The sequence below is a fragment of the Coregonus lavaretus genome (genome assembly GCF_964263955.1).
Source record: "Coregonus lavaretus genome assembly, chromosome: 12".
Classification (NCBI taxonomy): Eukaryota; Metazoa; Chordata; class Actinopteri; order Salmoniformes; family Salmonidae; genus Coregonus; species Coregonus lavaretus.
Window position 1 is genome coordinate 45,247,565 of NC_139999.1, and position 18,458 is coordinate 45,266,022.

At 48.0% G+C, this 18,458-nt stretch overlaps 1 protein-coding gene and 1 pseudogene across 4 annotated transcripts; both read right to left on the minus strand.

The window, feature by feature from the left end:
- Window positions 1-204: 204 nt before the first annotated feature.
- Window positions 205-14,630, minus strand: LOC311138854 (twinfilin-2-like; annotated as a pseudogene). The gene is made up of 8 exons: window positions 14,600-14,630; window positions 9,650-9,727; window positions 9,329-9,507; window positions 8,966-9,061; window positions 6,087-6,212; window positions 1,334-1,439; window positions 488-654; window positions 205-270 (listed from the first exon to the last, which is right to left on the minus strand). The product of its transcript is annotated as a twinfilin-2-like (transcript).
- A 70-nt stretch (window positions 14,631-14,700) lies between these two features.
- Window positions 14,701-18,258, minus strand: LOC311138741 (WD repeat-containing protein 82-like). 3 transcript variants are annotated; one of them, XM_084173548.1, is made up of 9 exons: window positions 17,961-18,256; window positions 17,489-17,589; window positions 17,029-17,095; window positions 16,843-16,942; window positions 16,594-16,710; window positions 16,263-16,418; window positions 15,851-15,920; window positions 15,428-15,570; window positions 14,701-15,294 (listed from the first exon to the last, which is right to left on the minus strand). In XM_084173548.1, exons 1-9 carry the CDS (start codon window positions 18,119-18,121, stop codon window positions 15,265-15,267), a joined length of 945 nt encoding a protein of 314 aa, XP_084029674.1. In that variant the 5' UTR covers window positions 18,122-18,256; the 3' UTR covers window positions 14,701-15,264. The 3 variants fall into 3 exon arrangements, 2 of the variants coding, with proteins under 2 accessions (XP_084029674.1, XP_084029673.1); XR_014614065.1 differs by having other exon boundaries at window positions 14,738-15,294; window positions 16,177-16,418; window positions 17,961-18,258; XM_084173547.1 differs by having other exon boundaries at window positions 14,738-15,294; window positions 16,224-16,418; window positions 17,961-18,258.
- Between the last annotated feature and the right edge of the window lie 200 nt (window positions 18,259-18,458).

Sequence of the window (18,458 nt, forward strand, 5' to 3'; positions counted from 1 at the left end):
TATTTAGTGCACAAGGCCTTTATTACTCCTGTGTTAGCAGAGCAAAATACTCATCAGCAGAGCGGGGAGACATTTCAGCACCCCCACCCCAAAACATCTTCCCGCCACCATGGCACTATAAGGTCCACAAGGGAAGAAAAGGTTGGGTAAAAAGAGTCTTGGTTATACATGGAGGTTTGTGTGTGTTTCTGTTCCTGTCACGCTCTAGTTCTCTTCTCTGTACTCTCCAGCCCCCTTGATGAGGCGCTTGTTGCCCCTCTTCCCTCCTGGCCCACGTGCACACACACACACACAAATACACACACACACCCACACACACGCAAACACACACACGCACAGAAGGAGAGAGAAACACAACTAATGGAAGAGGGAGAAAGAGAGAACACTGTTGAAAAACAAGATCAGTATACATGCACACTCCCTTTTAACTGTGATATTGTAATGTAAAATAAAGATGGGTAAGGTGGAGAGTGTGTAATTGTTGAACCTTTTTGGCGATCGCTAGACAGCAGTCTCTCTCCACCTCATCCAGTAGCTGGTTCTTACAGCTGGAGTACAACATCCGCTCTTTAATGCTACAGCTGTACCCTGGCATGGAGTAGATGGACACAGAGAGAGACAGAAAGAGAGAAGGATGACGAGAGATCCTATAACCTTTCAGTTATGTGATGTTTGGTGTGTGTGATACTGACCTAGAGCCTCCTGTTGCTGAAACAAACTACCCCAGCTCGGAGTCGGCTCAAATAGGCAACTAGAGACGCTGCTGACAGTGTGTGTTTGCTTGAGGCTGTCAGCCAGCCCCAGCCGTTCATCTCGGCGCCTCCGAGTGGAGGTGACGGAATGTTGTTATCAGCCCTGGGTCCAGAATGACCCTCCTGGGCACCCAGGACCGCTCCTCCGGCCCATAACCCTCCCAGTCCACCAGAAATTGGAGACCCCTCCCCACCCGCTGGCAGTCCAGGATCCGGTCCATAGTAAAAGCCGGCTGCCCTCCGACGAGGCGCAGCGGGGGAACAGGACGAGGAGGGGGAGCCAGGGGACAGGTGGCGATGGGCTTGAGGAGGGACACATGGAATGTGGGATGCATCCGCATGGTGGGGGGAAGTTGCAGGCGGTAGGCCACTGGGTTGACTCGCCGGACCACTCTGAATGGCCCGACGAACCGGGGGGACAGCTTCCTGGACTCCAAGCGGAGGGGAAGATCCCGCGTGGAGAGCCACACCCTCTGTCCTGGGCGAAAGACCGGGGCTGGGCGAAAGACCGGGGCCGGGCGACGCCTGCGGTTGGCCTGATGTTGAGACCTGACCGAGGCCCGCTTAAGCGCCGCCCGTACCTGCCTCCAGGTGCGGCGATAGTGACTGATGTGGGCCCTGGACCGACGGGACCGCCGCCTCCTCCTCTTGCTTGGGGTATAGGGGGGGTTTGTACCCGTATTGGCACTGGAAGGGGGACAGGCCGGTGGACGAGCAGAGAAGGGTGTTGTGGGCGTACTCCGCCCACGCCAGTCGCTGACTCCACGTAGCTGGGTTGCTGGAGGCGTAGCACCTCAGCAACCCCTCCAGATCCTGGTTGACGCACTCCATCTTCGACTGGGGAGGGAAGCCGGAAGACAAGCTGACGGAGGCGCCAGGGCAGGTGGCGAACGCCTTCCAGAACCTGGAGGCGAACTGAAGGCCCCGATCCGACGCACATCTTGGGGAATGCTATGGACCCGTAAAACGTGCTGCACCACCAACTTAGCCATCTCCCGGGCTGACGGGAGTTGGGGAAGGGGAATGAAGTGGGCAGACTTCAAGAACCGGTCCACAACGACCAGGAATACTGTGTATCCATCAGAGGGGGGTAGGGCGGAAATGAAACCCAGCTAGATGTGGGACCAGGGGCGCTTGGGGATAGGCAGGGGTCGGAGCAGCCCTGCCGCGGGCTGACGTGAGGAACTCCAACATCCTGGCGCCCCCTGGATGGCTGGTGAGGTCGGATGCGTGCGCCCACTGAAGCAGTCACGAGCGAGCAGCCTTGGGTACGTACATCCTCCCCGATGGACCTCCGCCCGGATTGGGCTCCCGCCGTAGCGCTGCTCTGACCAGCCTATCAATTCCCCACGAAACTGGGGCAGCAATCAGGGCGTTGGGGACAATGGGGTTGTCCCTCTCCACCAGGTCCATGGCGTCGAACTGCAGGGAGAGCGCGTCAGGCTTGGTGTTCTTTGACCCCAGACGGTATGAGATGGTGAACCAGAAAATGGGGAAGAACAACGCCCACCTGGCCTGGCGCGAGTTGAGCCTTTTGGCCCCCTGAATGTAGGCTAAGTTCTTGTGATCAGTCCATACGACGAATGGATGGTCGGCCCCCTCTAGCCAATGCCTCCACTCCCCCAGGGCGAGCTTGACCGCTAGCAGCTCACGGTTCCCCACGTCGTAATTCCGCTCCGCCGGGGACAGCCGACGGGAGAAAAACGCACAGGGGTGAGTCTTACCGTCCGTAAGGAACCGCTGGGACAGGATTGCTCCCACCGCAACGTCTGATGCATCCACCTCCACAATGAACGGCAGGAACGGATCAGGATGCCCGAGGACCGGGGCCGATGTAAACTGCCGCTTAAGCGCATCAAATGCGTTCCCCGCTTCCGGGGTCCAGGCGATGGAGCGTACGCTCGTCTTGAGAGGACTGTCAGGGGAGCGGCTAGGGAGCTAAAATTGCGAATAAATCACTTTGCAAACCCTAAAAACCGTTGTGGTTGCTTGAGGGATGAGGGCTGGAGCCAATCCAGTACCGCGCTAACCTTGGCTGGGTTCATCCGTAGGTCCCCCTGTGTGACGATGAACCCCAGGAAGGAGACTGTCTCTGTGTGGAACACACACTTCTCCGCCTTGACGTAGAGCTGGTGACGGAGAAGGTGTTGGAGGACCTGCCGAACGTGCTGCTGGTGTTCACTCATGTCTTTTGAAAATATTAGGATGTCATCCAAATACACGAAGACGCTGTAGTCGAGGAGGTCCCGGAGCACGTTATTGACCAACGCCTGGAACACCGCAGGCGCGTTGGCTAGACCGAACGGCATGACTTGGTACTCGTAATGCCCACTGGGTGTGTTAAAAGCCGTCTTCCACTCGTCACCCTCCCGAATCCTCACCAGGTTGTAGGCATTACGTAAGTCCAGCTTGGTGAAGACCCGGGCTCCCTGCAACGACTCGAATGCCGTCGTCATCAGGGGGAGTGGGTAGCGGTTCTTAACCGTGATGTCGTTGTGCGCCCGGTAATCAATGCATGGCCGCTGCCCACCGTCCTTTTTCCCCACGAAGAAGAAGCACGCGCCCGCGGGTGAGGTATATGGACGGATGTGGCCCTCGACGAGTGCCTCGTCGATATACTCCCTCATGGCCAGCGTCTCCAGCCGGGACAAGGAAAACAATCGCCCTCGTGTGGGCATGGTGCCCGGCAGGAGATCAATAGCGCAGTCGTAAGGCCAGTGAGGAGGTAGGCCCTTGGCACGCCTCTTACTAAACACCTCCCCCAGATCCCAATACTCCCGAGGAATGCCTGCCAGGTCTGGGCAGGTGACGGAGTTTGTAGCCGCCGTCCTCCCGGTGGGCTGATGAGTGGTCAGTGGAGACCGGAACAGGACGGGGGCGGAGCCTCCCTCCAGGATGAGCCGCCCCGTGGACCAGTCTATTTGTGGGCGACCAGCCAGTGGTGCCCGAGGATGAGGGGACACTCCGGAGAGTCCACAATGAAAAACTGGATATCCTCCCATAGCCCCCCCCCACCACCTGGACATGCACGGGGACAGTGCGCCGGGTGATGAAGCCCAACCCCAACGACCGGCCGTCCAGGCCCATGACCGGAACCGGCTCGGAGAGGGAGAGTAACGGAACGCTCCACCCTTGGGCCAGCCCCGCGTCCATCAGGTGTCCCGTGGCCCCAGAATCCACCAGTGCATGCGCCCGACGCGCAGCGCGGGCCCACTGAACCCTGACGGGGAGAAAAGTCTGGGAGTCTCTGGGGTTGGGGTTTCGGTTCCGGCTCGCTAGCAGCCCTCCCGATACTAGCGAGCCCTCACGTTTCTCGGCTTCTCTCTGAGTCGCAGTGGTGACCTGCCTGGTCGCAGTACAGGCAACGTCCCTGGAGCAGACGCCTCTGCCTCTCCATCCTGGACAAGTGCGCTGCCCCCAGCTGCATAGCCTCCTCCTGAAGCGTCTCCTCCCTGAATCGGCGGAAAGCCTCCGGGTTGATAGGGGGACGCGGAGGCACGCCTTGCGTCATCCCTCTCTCATGCGCCCTCTCACGACGCCGATTGTCTACCCGCACCGAGAGTTCGACGAGGCCGTCCAGTCACTCAGGCAGATCCCTGAAGGAGAGTTCATCCTTCATCCCCTCTGATAGCCCTTGGGCGTAAAGGACAACCAGGGCGGCCTCCTCCCATCCAGCCTCTCGAGCCCGGGTCCGGAACTCCACAGAGTAGTCCGCCACCGAACGGTCACCCTGCCGACAGGCCGTGAGCCGCCTCCCGGCCTCGTGCCCTGACACCACCCGAGAAGTGTCAAACACCTTGCATAGCTCCCGGGTGAATTGGTAGGAGTTTTTGGTAGGAATTGGTAGGAGCATGCCAGAGTTTGGCTCTCCCACTCCGCGGTAGCCCAGGAAAGGGCCCGACCCGTCAACAGAGTGATAATGTAGGCCACCCGGCCCTGCTCCGTCGGGAAGGAGGAGGGTTGTAGGCTGAATACCAGGGAACACTGGGTGAGGAATTCCCTGCAGCCCTCTGGACGTCCGTCATACCTCTCCGGAGGTGGTAGGCGGGGTTCCCGCGATGTCGCAGGCGAGACTGGAGACTTCCGCTCCGCCGGCTGCCGGGGCTGGTAGGGTGTCCACACGGCTCTGCATGGCGATCGTCAGCTGGCGGAGATTCTCGGTGATCTGCTGCAGGCTGTGGTCATGTTGGTTCAGCATAGCTCCCTGTGTTGCCAATGCGCTCCGATACTGTGCTGCCTCCGCTGGGTCCATATTGGCTCAGTGTTCTGTAAGGGTTGGGGTGATGTGTGACCCAGGTGCGGTGCAGGATATACAGTAGGCAGTAGGCAGAGATGGTGAAACAAGGATCTTTACTGGTGGTCCCGAAGCCAAAATACAAAATAACGGACTTATCACGATAAAAGAAAGGCAGAGCAAATAAGTCTCCAAAAACCGGCTTACAGCCAAAATACGAAATACTACCTAAGACTGAAACAAATAACGAAACAGGGAGAACACTTCTCAAGTACCTGCACATAGATCTCCGATCAGACACTGAGTAGTACTGCTGGACATAGAGAAACTCGCAGAGGAAACTGAGCAAGGGAACACAGGGAAATGAGGGCATAAATAAACAGCTGAACCGATAGACACAGGTGACACCAATAGGATGATGATTAGTCCCGACTGTGAGTGAGGAGGTGCCTAAGGTTGTCGGAGGATGACACCTAGTGGGTCGCTCCGGAACTGCGACCCCCTCCTGTAACATGTTTGTGTGGAGCTTAATTAGTAATGCCTAGGAATAAAAATGTGAACACTATGTAATTTGAGAAAAGAGATATCTATGTAAAGAGTTGACGATTTTATGCATTTCATCATTACAACTGACTGAACAGTCACTGATGCTACGTGTCAGTGTGAACCATTTCTCATATTTCCCCCCTTTCAGGGGTATAACAATACAATTGTCAAGCTAATAGGCTATGTGTTTGTAGATCAACTGAGGTGAATGAACCTACAGCAGCCAAGGTGATAATGGCTGGGCTCATTTTTGCTTGTTTTTGCTGTTCTCCTAATGGCATTTTAAAGTTGTTTAATTATATAGAAATGCAGTAAATGGGCTTCAACTTTCAAAAAAATGGTTTGTGGGTTTACTTACGCGCTTGTTCTAGTTGGTTGACTATAACGTTAATATGGTGATAATGATGTAGGCTGTGTAGCGGTTAGTGGTTATGAAGGTTTGGCTTGGATACGTTTTAGCAGCTGGTCACAGAAAATTGTTGTGTTGTGCACTGAAGTCCACAAGCGAAGGGAAAAGCTTTGTTTTGTATGTTTGTTATGTGATGCCAGCTCACCAGCTGTATGTAGTTGAAACGTTTCTGCTTGAGTTGCTGCAGAGAGCGTTTGGCCTCCTCCTGTAGAGGGAACGCCAGGCCGGTAAGAGTCTGGTGCCTTTTGTCCAAACCAAACTCCATTGTCACCTGTAGGGGGCAACATATAACCATATAACACACATCAATAATTGATTTATTCAGACATAAACTACAAAGAACAAGGGACAGCACAAGAAAAAGTGGTTATCCACTACACAAATCACTAAAAAGAGATGCAGATGAAAACATACTTATAAAATGTGTCTTGAAGCTTAAAGATGAGGAGCAAGCAATGTTCCCTCAAAATGTTCTCGGCACTGAGCAAACTTCAGGTCTGCTGAGAGCAAACTTGAACGTTGTGAAAATTCTGTTCAACTTTCATTGCGCATTTACTGTGAACACTGAGGCTGTACCCGCTTTAAGTTACAGTTTTAACAGTGGCCAAGTAGGCTACTGTGGCTATTTGATCATAATGTAGGCCTACAAGAGTGGACTACCATCAAAAACAATGGAGAAAATGCATCCCATAACATTTTAACATGGAAATAGCTGTTCTGTCATTCAGCCTACAGTAGCAGCCAATGTGTGGTGTTCAATGAAGGCCTACATTCCATGAGACTTTTGAAAAAAACATGCAGGGCTTGATATTAACCTGTTTATCCAATTGTCCTTCATACAAGGAGGTGACTGAAACTGGTGTTGTGTTGTTTGATGCAAGAAACCACTTCAAAAAATGCATTATTATTCCCATACAATTATTACAGAGAATCAGACAAATTATGCTACCCTCTGCCTATTGGCTACTTTGCTATTCAAGCCTGTCTCAAAATACCCCCTTAAAACATAAAAAAGTTATTTACATGACTAGCTTTTCAAAGATGTCTAGAAATGTACATGTTTTGTGCTCTTGTAGGAAGCAATCCCTCCCATATTGCTGACTACAAATGATATATAACTGGGCTAATAAGTCACTAACTAGCAAAGGATATAAACAAAATGTGCACACGTGGCTACATGCATCTCTTGCTTTGATCTCAAAACAAGAACACCTACTCACAACCAAAGCTGTAAAGACAGTCCAGATACAAGTAAACAGTACAGATCCATGTATGGCAATGGTCTATTTGCAAATAGGCCTACTGCAGCTCTGATTGGTTATGCCGCACCGGTCTGTGTAGACGGCTGAGTCGTGTCAATGCGATAGAATCCTACTCCGATGCGTTCTGCCTGCAACAAACTCTCTTGCATAGTTCATTTTGTTTCGGTATGTTGCATTGAAAGTGGCTAATATTGCGTTGATTCGATCACAATTTCCACAGTAAAGGGAAACGTTGATTGTGTTAACTAACAGGGAAAACTCTAGAAAGTAGAGTGAAATTCAATCTAGTGCTTCTCTCTATGGGCTGATTGTGATGGGTGATTTGAAGGAGAGGTGCAGGAGGGTAAATCACAGAATACAGAGTTTATTCCGGAATACAGAGTTACGTAGAAATGCATCAAACAGTCCAGTGCGCAAAACAGGCGCACTGGAACCAAACAGGTACATGGGGAAAATATACCCCGGCAATAAAAAATACACGGAGCTCAACCGAGCTACACTCTCTTCAAAATAAACAATCACCCACAAGGACAAGGGGGCAGAGAGAACACTTATACAGGTACTGAAGAGGGGATATGAACCAGGTGTGTGTAATAAACAAGACAAAACAAATGGAATGATGAGATGAGGAGCGGCAGTGGCTAGAAGGCCGGTGACGACGAACGCCGAAGCCTGCCCGAACCAGGAGAGGAGGCAGCTTCGGAGGAAGTCGTGACACTGATCCAGTATTTCTTCTGCGCGGCAGTCCTGGGGGAGCTGCGCAGCTATCTTGGGGCTACTGCGCGCCTGTGGTGTAGTTTAGAGGGAATATTGGGAGCAAGCCTCTCTTCAAAAGTCTTTAGTACCGAATTATAGATGAAAGGGAGGAACAAACCTTTGCTCATTATCTGGGAGTGTCACTTAGCCTTCTATGCTCATCCTGTGGGCATATAATGGACAGCCATCTTGTTTCTAGCTCTTTCTCTCTTTTTCCCCGCCTTCTCTCTCACACACATGCAAACATTGCATACATACTTGCACACATACACCTGAAACAGTTAGCATGCAGACGCCTGAATCTGATGCTCAGACCCACACACATACTCACACAGATACAAAATACACAGGTGAAAAGACTGAGAGAAGAACCATAGCTTACCCATACAACCTTGTCCTGGATGGCATATTACAGAGACAAACACAAACGGCTGACTACATGTACTACACATCATACAAAGGTATAAAAAATATTTACAGAGGTCTTCATTTTCAAATAGAGGGCTCCCTTCTCACCTATCTAACTCAACCTCGGTACGGTAGTCTGACTGCTCTTTAGTAGCGAGGTCAACTAGGTCCCTGAGGCCCACATTCTACAGGGTTGCATGAGCTGTTGCCATAAGCTTTTAATCACACAGTGATGCAACTTCTACTGGGCAACATCATCCACTGACTGCCTGCACATGATAATCTTCAGACCAAATGAGGTCAAGCCCTCATTTCACCCCTCATCAAGTGTCTACCCATATGGGACGTGGAGCTTTGCTCTACTGTCTGGACTCTGGAGTGGGTGTGGTCTGGTAAACATCTTAACCCCTGGCCCTGTATCTCCTGAACAGAGTACTTGTATGCTGTGGAGTGAGTCAAATGTTCCAATATGCAGTAAGTAAAGGTAGGGAGGAGGGAGGCCATTCCAAAGGCCTGGGATTGATAGGGTTAACCCACAAGTCAGTTAAACCAAAGTAAATTCAAAGTGTTTTTCATTTAACGATTCCATACCACAGACCTCAACTGTGCCAAACATTTATTCCTTGATGTGACCTCCACCAAACTCCTTCTTTGGTGTGGCTCGGGTGGCAGCGTAGACCATCTTGTCCCTTACCTGCAGATGAGAAAATAACACTGAACACTGGATAGAGCATTGCATTTGCATGTTTGACAGAAATTGTGTATAAACTATATGCATGAGTGCTTGTCAACTTTATCCAGTGCTTGTCAATTTAACAAACAACATGTCAATGTTTTCTGGTGATTTGTGTAGTATTGCAAGCCTGCATAATGTTATCAAAAGGTCATGGTCAAGTATGCATGATTTTACTGTTCATGAACATCAATACTAAAATTAATGTGTGGTCTTGGTATTACATTCTGGTGATTGATCAGGTGACCAAGCGATGAAGATCCACTCATAGCCCTGTGCATTCTGGGAGTCGAGGCGGTAGAGGATGTAGCACGGCTCCTGAGACACCAGCAGAGGAAGGAGGAAGTGGTCATAGTCATTGTCTCAGCTCTGTGCCCGTCCTCTGTATGTACCTAGCACCAGCTCTTCTGGAAGACGGACAGAGAAACACTCCGATCATACTCCTCATATTTAAATGGATGCCAGTCCCCAGTGGATCAGGTTAAGGTCAGGCAAATTGTACACAAACAGGTGGTCTTTACTCAGTCTAGATTCAACACACATGATTACCATCTCTGATGACAATCTTTGCTATTCTGATGGTCCCTCCCCTCGCCCTGGCCAGCAACTCCTTCTGCTCATCCCATGCTACAATAAAAAATAAAGAGAGAGAGCGAGGTATAGGGAGGCAGAGAGAAAGAGAAAGGGAGAAGTATAGAGGGAGAGAGAGAGAGAGACAGTCAATGCTGGTTGGGGAAGTCAGCCTCTTTGAAATGGACTGAGCCCATAATTTGGGTTATTACACTAAGTGGGAGTTTCCCTCTCATTAAAGGGATTTACTTTACCCCCCCCCTCTCACCATGGTTACCAAATACAGCAGCAGTCTCATATCAGGTGGAGACAGGTGAGAGAGAAGTATGCTTCCGCCCCCAAGCTCCAGTTACTCACATGCTCACATGCTGAAACATATGCTGAAACATATGCACATAGCCTTAAACTATACACACGTTCCCATAAATACATCTAATACAATTATAGGGTTTGAAATATCCCCATTGTTCAATACATTCAGGAATGTGTCATAATAATGTTTCACATTATTAACCACCATAGCTGAGACATATTAATGGTTCTGGGACTAAATGCCTATAAGGGCGGTATTATGCAGACTACAATGAAGATGATAATGAAGTCCAGAAGCTCTAGGCGCGCATTAACACAAACTGCACCCAGAGGTGTCACTCACCAGCTGAATACCACGACTCACGAGATGGCATAACATTCCCCTACAGGACGAATTAATTACCATCACATTAAATCACATCAAATTAATGCTAATTACAGTGTTGTGTGGCAGAATGTCCATCATTATTTAGCAACAGTCACAACTCAGAACAGAGTGGTACACGAGTGGAGAACTTTTACGCACTATTAACTTTTACGCACAATAGCGCAGCGCAGAGAGAGCACTGGTAATTGCCAATAATCACTTTTCCCCTCTATACAATATAACACTAGCTATCATCCGTTAGAAAAACTAATTGAAATAGTTGAAAGAGTAAATGTTTTTGTAATGTCATTTAAACGTGCGTCTAGGCCTACCCAAGTGGACATTTACCATGGATTCCTGTCTGGGGCGACATCCTTTGGCAGTAAGATTTTCTGCTTTAAAATCCTCTCCTCCAAGGTAGCCTTCTAGAGCCTAAACCAACTTCCGCGACAGTGACATACACGCCCCAATGTTGACTTGGGGGATCCCTGACGCGTGAAACCCGACCTGCAGAACTGTGGTAGATGAGTAATAACGCGGCTGTCAGTGGATATGCCACCTTAATCACTGATCTAAAATTCTTCGCGTATCAATGACAAGCACTTTGAAGCGCTTGGCGGGAGTGGGATCTCTCCAACGATGGATGTCTGTTCCTGCCTGTGTCATCAGCAATGACATATTATCACTCGTTCACATCGTGAACCGGATCGGTTCAACATGAGGACGCAACAAAGATCTCCAATTCAAGCCAGCTGGTCACAGAAATGCGACCCCCCGCGTGAAGCTGACCCCCAAATTTCGACAACGGATTGTAATGTATTTAGACCCAGTTTAATATGGGAAAGATAAGCACTGATCCTCTTGACTGATAAAACTCGAGATACATTTAGATGTAAACCCTATTTCCATATCCCAGCCTAATTGTTAACCAAACAATAAATGGGAAAGTATGCTATAGGTAGACTATATAGAGTGCTCTGAAAAAGTATTTGCCCCCTTTCTGATTTTCTCTATTTTTGATACTGAATGTTATCAGATCTTCAACCAAAACCTAATATTAGATAAAGGGAACCTGAGTGAACAAATAACACAATTACATACTTTATTTATTTATTTCATAAACAAAGTTATGCAACACCCAATGCCTCTGTGTGAAAAAGTAATTGCCCCCTTACACTCAATAACTGGTTGTGCCATCTTTAGCTGCAATGACTCCAACCAAATGTAACCGGTGTGAAATGGCTAGCTAAACTCAGCAAAAAAAGAAACATCCACTCACTGTCAACTGCGTTTATTTTCAGCAAACTTAACATGTGTAAATATTTGTATGAACAGAATAAGATTCAACAACTGAGACATAAACTGAACAAGTTCCACAGACATGTGACTAACAGAAATTGAATAATGTGTCCCTGAACAAAGGGGGGTGGGTAACAGTCAGTATCTGGTGTGGCCACCAGCTGCATTATGTACTGCAGTGCATCTCCTCCTCATGGACTGCACCAGATTTGCCAGTTCTTGCTGTGAGATGTTACCCCACTCTTCCACCAAGGCACCTGCAAGTTCCCAGACATTTCTGGGGGGAATGGCCCTAAGCCCTCACCCTCTGATCCAACAGGTCCCAGACGTGATCAATGGGATTGAGATCCGGGCTCTTCGCTGGCCATGGCAGAACACTGACATTCCTGTCTTGCAGGAAATTACGCACAGAACGAGCAGTATGGCTGGTGGCATTGTCATGTCAGGATGAGCCTGCAGGAAGGGTACCACATGAGGGAGGAAGAAGTCTTCCCTGTAACGCACAGCATTGAGATTGCCTACAATGACAACAAACTCAGTCCGATGATGCTGTGACACACCGCCCCAGACCATGACGGACCCTCCACGTCCAAATCGATCCCGCTACAGAGTACAGGCCTCTGTGTAACGCTCATTCCTTCAACGATAAACGCCATCTCCCCTGGTGAGACAAAACCACGACTCGTCAGTGAAGAGCACTTTTTGCCAGTCCCGTCTGGTCCAGTGATGGTGGGTTTGTGCCCATAGGCGACGTTGTTGCCGGTGATGTCTGGTGAGGACCTGCCTTACAACAGGCCTACAAGCCCTCAGTCCAGCCTCTCTCAGCCAATTGCGGACAGTCTGAGCACTGATGGAGGGATTGTGCGTTCCTGGTGTAACTCGGGGCAGTTGTTGTTGCTATCCTGTACCTGTCCCGCAGGTGTGATGTTCGGATTTACCGATCCTGTGCAGGTGTTGTTACACGTGGTCTGCCATTGCGAGGACGATCAGCTGTCCGTCCTGTCTCCCTGTAGTGCTGTGTTAGGCGTCTCGCAGTACGGACATTGCAATTTATTGCCCTGGCCACATCTGCAGTCCTCATGCCTCCTTGCAGCATGCCTAAGGCACGTTCACGCAGATGAGCAGGGACCCTGGGCATCTTTCTTTTGGTGTTTTTCAGTCAGTAGAAAGGCCTCTTTAGTGTCCTAAGTTTTCATAACTGTGACCTTAATTGCCATCTGTAAGCTGTTAGTGTCTTAACGACCGTTCTACAGGTGCATGTTCATTCATTGTTTATGGTTCATTGAACAAGCATGGGAAACAGTGTTTAAACCCTTTACAATGAAGATCTGTGAAGTTATTTAGATTTTTACTAATTATCTTTGAAAAACAGGGTCCTGAAAAAGGGACGTTTCTTTTTTGCTGAGTTTAGTTAGCGGTGCGCGCTAGTAGCGTTTCAATCGGCGACGTCACTCGCTGTGAGACCTTGAAATAGTTGTCTCCCTTGCTCTGCAAGGGCCGCAGCTTTTGTGGAGCGACGGGTAACGGTGCTTCGAGGGTGACTGTTGTCGCTGTGTGCAGAGAGTCCCTGGTTCAAGCCCAGGTTGGGGCGAGGAGAGGGATGGAAGCAAAACTGTTACACAAACGCTTCCAATAGTTGTTGATCAGTCTCTCACATAGCTGTGGAGGAATTTTGGGCCACTCTTCCATGCAGAACTGCTTTAACTCAGTGACATTTGTCGGTTTTCAAGCATGAACTGCTCGTTTCAAGTCCTGCCACAACATCTCAATTGGGATTAGGTCTGGACTTTGACTAAGCCATTCCAAAACTTCACATTTGTTGCTTTTTAGCCATTTTCATGTAGACTTGATTGTGTGTTTTGGATCATTGTCTTGCTGCATTACCCAGCTGCTCTTCAGCTTCAGCTCACAGGCAGATGGCCTTACATTCTCCTGTAGAATTCTCTGATACAGAGCAGAATTCATGGTTCTTTCCATGCTTGACCGCAAGTCGTCCAGATCCTGACTCCTGAGGCACCAAAGTATCCCCAAATCATCACACTACCACCACCATGCTTGACCGTTGGTATAAGGTGCTTACTGTGGAATGCAGTCTTTGGTTTTCGCCAGGCATAATGGGCCCCATGATGTCCAAAAAGTTATACTTTTGACTCATCTGTCCATAGAACATTCTTCCAAGAGTCTTGATGATCATCCAGGTGCTTCCAGGTGCTTTTTGGCAAATTTGAGTCAACTTTTTGGACTAGATGGGTCCCATTATGTCTAGCGAAAACCAAACACAGCATTCCACAGTAAGAACCTCATACCAACGATCAAGCATGGTGGTGGTAGTGTGATGGTTTGGGGAAACTTTGCTGCCTCAGGACCTGGATGACTTGGAACTAGCAGTTCATGCTTGAAAACCCACAAATGTCACTGAGTTAAAGTAGTTCTGCATGCAACAGTGGGCCAAAGTTCCTCTACAGTGATGTGAGAGACTGATAAACAACTACAGGAAGCATCTGGTTGCAGCTAAAGGTGACACAACCAGTTATTGAGTGTAAGGGGGCAGTTACTTTTTCACACAGGGGAATTGGGTGTTGCATAACTTTGTTAATTAAATAAATAAAATAGGTATCCATTTTTTTGGTTATTTGTAAGCTCAGGTACCCTTTATCTAATATTATGTTTTGGTTGAAGAGCTGATAACATTCAGTATCAAGGGGGCCTCCTGAGTGGCGCAGCAGTCTAAGGCACTGCATCGCAGTGCTTGAGGCGTCACTAGAGACCTGGGTTCAATCCCAGGCTGTGTCACATGACTGGGAGACCCATGAGGTGGTGCACAATTGGCCCAGCGTTATCCGGGTTAGGGGAGGGTTTGGCCAGCCGGGATTTCCTTGTCCCCTTGTGGCGGGCCGGGTGTCTGCAAGCTGACTCTAGACACAGGTGGTGAGAGAAAGACGAGTGTGTACCTGTGAGGTTACCTGTGACGGTATCATCCATAATTCAGTAAGCTGTGAGTACACAGTCCAAGGTTCTATGCACTTTCTACCACAGACACACAGTTCGTTTTCACCATTGAAAAACACCAGTTTAAGTACATAAAACGTAGATGTTAAAACATTTTAATACTTTCTGAATAAACAGTACAAAATAATTGAATTCCCAATAAAATAAAACATGTATCCGCAGTTAAAATGCATACTTGATTGGAGTTGTCAATGTATTAAAAAGTTAAAAGGTCATAATTGTCTACTAATTAACACATTGTGGCACTTTGCTCATAAATATATAAAAACAAGTGTTTGTCAGTAGTACACCACAGGTATTCTCTACTCTTATAAAAACTTTTCAACAAGCACCTGTCACAGTGGACAATAACTACTGTCTCCCACAGCTCTAGTGATCCCCTCATGTAACCTTCCCCATTTGGCAAATAAATCAGTTTATAGAGTGACAGTTCTCCTCATGGATAATCGACAGTGGAATCCCTTTCACCAATGCCTTAATATGCCTACAATTTCATTTGGAGCCGTTAAGAGTCCATAGTGTCTCTGCATACTCAGAGCAACATGAAAGGAGAAAGGCATCCTGGGTAATGATGATGACAGTTTGTCTCTGTGGCCCCACCCCTTTATCAGTCTCCTACACAGGGAAGCCAGAACGCCTGCAAAGAGAGAGACAGAGAGAGCGGGGTAGATTTTGGCAGGGGCAAATTAGAGACAATGTATGTGTGTCTAAGCATGGTTGTGTGGGTGTGTTTAGGCTGATGAAAGTGTGTGTGTGTGTATGTATCTCACCATATTGGAGCAGGCGCTGGCAAATGTCATGTATTTAGGGTTAAACTGCAGTGTGTTGATTGGTCCTGAATGCTTCCCGTCCAGAACCGCTATCTTCATCCCACTCTCTGTACTCCACACATGGACCCTCCCATCCTCTGAACCTGGGGCATAAAGGACAACATGAGGGTTAGGTGGTTATGGATGATGGATTGGGGGAGAAAAGTTTGACAAACATATGGACTGATTGGCAGAGTAATAATATCAGTTAATAGGGTCAAATGGCTAATTGATTTGGGTGACTCTGGAATTGGCTTGAGCGCTTCAGAGCTGAAATTGTGTTGAGTTGTTCTGACATTAGACTTCGGTGGATCAGGGAGGGCTGGGTAAGACAGCCTAGTTTGCTAACTTCTAATGTTGGAACTTGGGAGGTGTCGGGCTCACCAATCATAACAAAGTCTGAGTCTGGGGTGAAGCAGGCCTCCAATGAAATGCCTTTACTGTTGTTGTAGCCCTACAGAACACACAGGGGAGACACGTTTGATTCAGCCAGTCAGATAATAAATAACTATATTTACTAGACACAGTACATGCAGTAAGCTATGCACATCACAGCAGGCTGCTGAGGGGAGAACGGCTCATAATATTGGCCAGAACGGAGCAAATGGAATGGCATCAAACACCTGGAAATCATGTATTTGATACCATTCCACCTATTCCGCTCCAGCCATTACCACATGCCCGTTCTCCCCAATTAAGGTGCTACCAACCTCCTGTGATGTGCATACTCGTAGATATGTGTGTGAAGAATATTCACTTCAGGTCTATCAGTGCAGTGTGGTAACGGTTCTCTCACTGAGAAAGTGTGCAGCACGGATCCATTGAAGGCGTCTAGGACGCGAATAGCACCCCCGTTGGTAGAGATGAGAATCTGCTTCCCGTCCCTGCTGAATTTCAGTCCAGTCCACTCACAGACGCGGCTAAACTGAGTCTCAAAGGAGGCGAAGGGGCCCTAAACACAAGTAAACAACAAATTGACCTCACCACAGGAACTCACACTGATGTCGATCATCATACACATTTTCTAACGGTAAACCACACACACACACACATACATAATCAACAAATACGATATCACATATTATATTACAAACACTAATACATTTCAAACACATTTTCAATGTTACCTTGTCAAAGGAGCGGAGGTCGTACAGTTTAATCGCCTCAGAGTCGACCCCAGCAGCGAATATCAGGCCCTCGGGATCAAAGGAGCAAACAGGCTTCCCCAAAGGATTAGTAAGACCCTAAGACAAACAAACACACAGTTCAAAACCTGTTACATTATATAAAATACATTGATGGTATGTGTCTTTTCCCAAGCTCATCGAAAGGGCACAGTCAAAGAATTGTGGCTTCTAAAGGCTGCTCTTACTCACCTGACAGTTTGGAGAGCGCAGGTCCCAGAGTCGTATGGTCATATCCAATGAACCCGAGATGAACGTGTCATCCACCGGTGACATGGAGAGAGCAACAACCCTGACAACATCCACACAGTGTGTAATCAATGTTAGTGTCCAAACAACCATTAACTGTATATGAATCCCTCAAAAGTGTTGTCTCACCTATCAGTGTGCCCAGGGAAGTAGCGGATGTACTTGTTGTCAGTGAGAGACAGGTATCGGATGGTATCTGGATGAGTCACAGAGACGAGGACATGAGTGAGGTCATACTTTCGTAAAACTGACACACACGTGTTTGATTCAACAATTTTGTGGAAGCAGCCCATCATGTTGTTTTTAGCACCTTTGCGCCCCACTTTATAAGATATAGGGAAAACACTGCACACACAAACATACTGTATGTTGGCTTGACCTCTTTGTTTATTAGGCTGTGTTTACACAGGCAGGCCAATTCTGATCTTTATTTCACTCGTTGGTATTTTGACCAATCAGATCAGAAAAATATCTGCTGTAAAAATATCTGATGTGATTGGTCAAAAGACCAATTAGTGGAAAAAAGATCAGAATTGGGCTGCCTGTGTAAACGCAGCCTTAGAGCTGTTCCACTTCCAGAAATTCTTACCATCTAGTTTGTTGGAGCTGTAGACCACTGTGTTGGCATCCCCGTGTGTATACCGGATAAGGTCTACTCCGTACTTCTTACTGTACAGGGTCCGTATGGGTCTGAAGTGGGGTGAGGACAACACAGTACAGAAAAGCTTCGTTTGATTCTCTCTCATTCACAGTAACGTATAATGCCAAAGTTGTACATGATGTGGTGATGTAATGCATGGTATTTCGGTTTTCTTCAAATTAAATAATCTTCATTCTATGCCAACTATTTTTATTTATACTGTAAAGTATTATTAACCATGCCTTGATGGACACCAATTTTTGCCCACTTGAACAATCAACCTCGATGTGGGACTAGAGCTCGGGGATGTTCCCAAACAACAGGCCCCACACAGAGAACATTTGTCTTCTAGCCTGTTTTGTGCACTTATAGATTATGGCATGCAAACTGCAGTTGATGAAACAAGATTAATTGTGCTCACTTTCCCTCCTGACAGTCATATAAAACAATGGAGTCGTCGTCGCTACTAGATATTGCACTCTCGCCGTTCGAGCTGTAGTCCACACAGTTGACTTTCTGCGAATTCTCCCGGAATGTCCTAGCAACCCTAAAACTTCGCAACACACTGTCCGTAATCTTCATCTCGGCAGCCGCCGAATTTGGACATCAATCAATGTGTTTTTTTTATCACTCTTTAGGCGAGGACAGAATGGTGCGCTGACATCTCAGCAAAATGTATTGACAAATTGGCACATTGAATGTCGGGCCATGTGTGGTGTGTCGTGAACAACATTAGCGTGAGCAACAATAGTGGAATCGGTGGTTTGACTTCAAAATAAAAGTCCCCCATTAAATCTGCTGAAAACATAAACATAGTGGAATCATGCCACAATTGGACTAGATAATACTAAACAAGTTTGGAATGTGTTATATAAATTAAACAAACGTCAATTATGAGTTAATTTCCCACAGTTAAAGT

Excerpts from the sequence above, each read along its gene's own strand:
- LOC311138741 (XM_084173547.1), bottom strand. The coding sequence starts at position 18,121 with ATGAAGATTACGGACAGTGTGTTGCGAAGTTTTAGGGTTGCTAGGACA. Across the intron at positions 16,711-16,842 it reads TGCGCTCTCCAAACTGTCAG|GGTCTTACTAATCCTTTGGG; the intron begins GTGAGTAAGAGC and ends TGTTTGTCTTAG. Across the intron at positions 15,295-15,427 it reads CCAGCGCCTGCTCCAATATG|GCGTTCTGGCTTCCCTGTGT; the intron begins GTGAGATACATA and ends CTCTCTTTGCAG.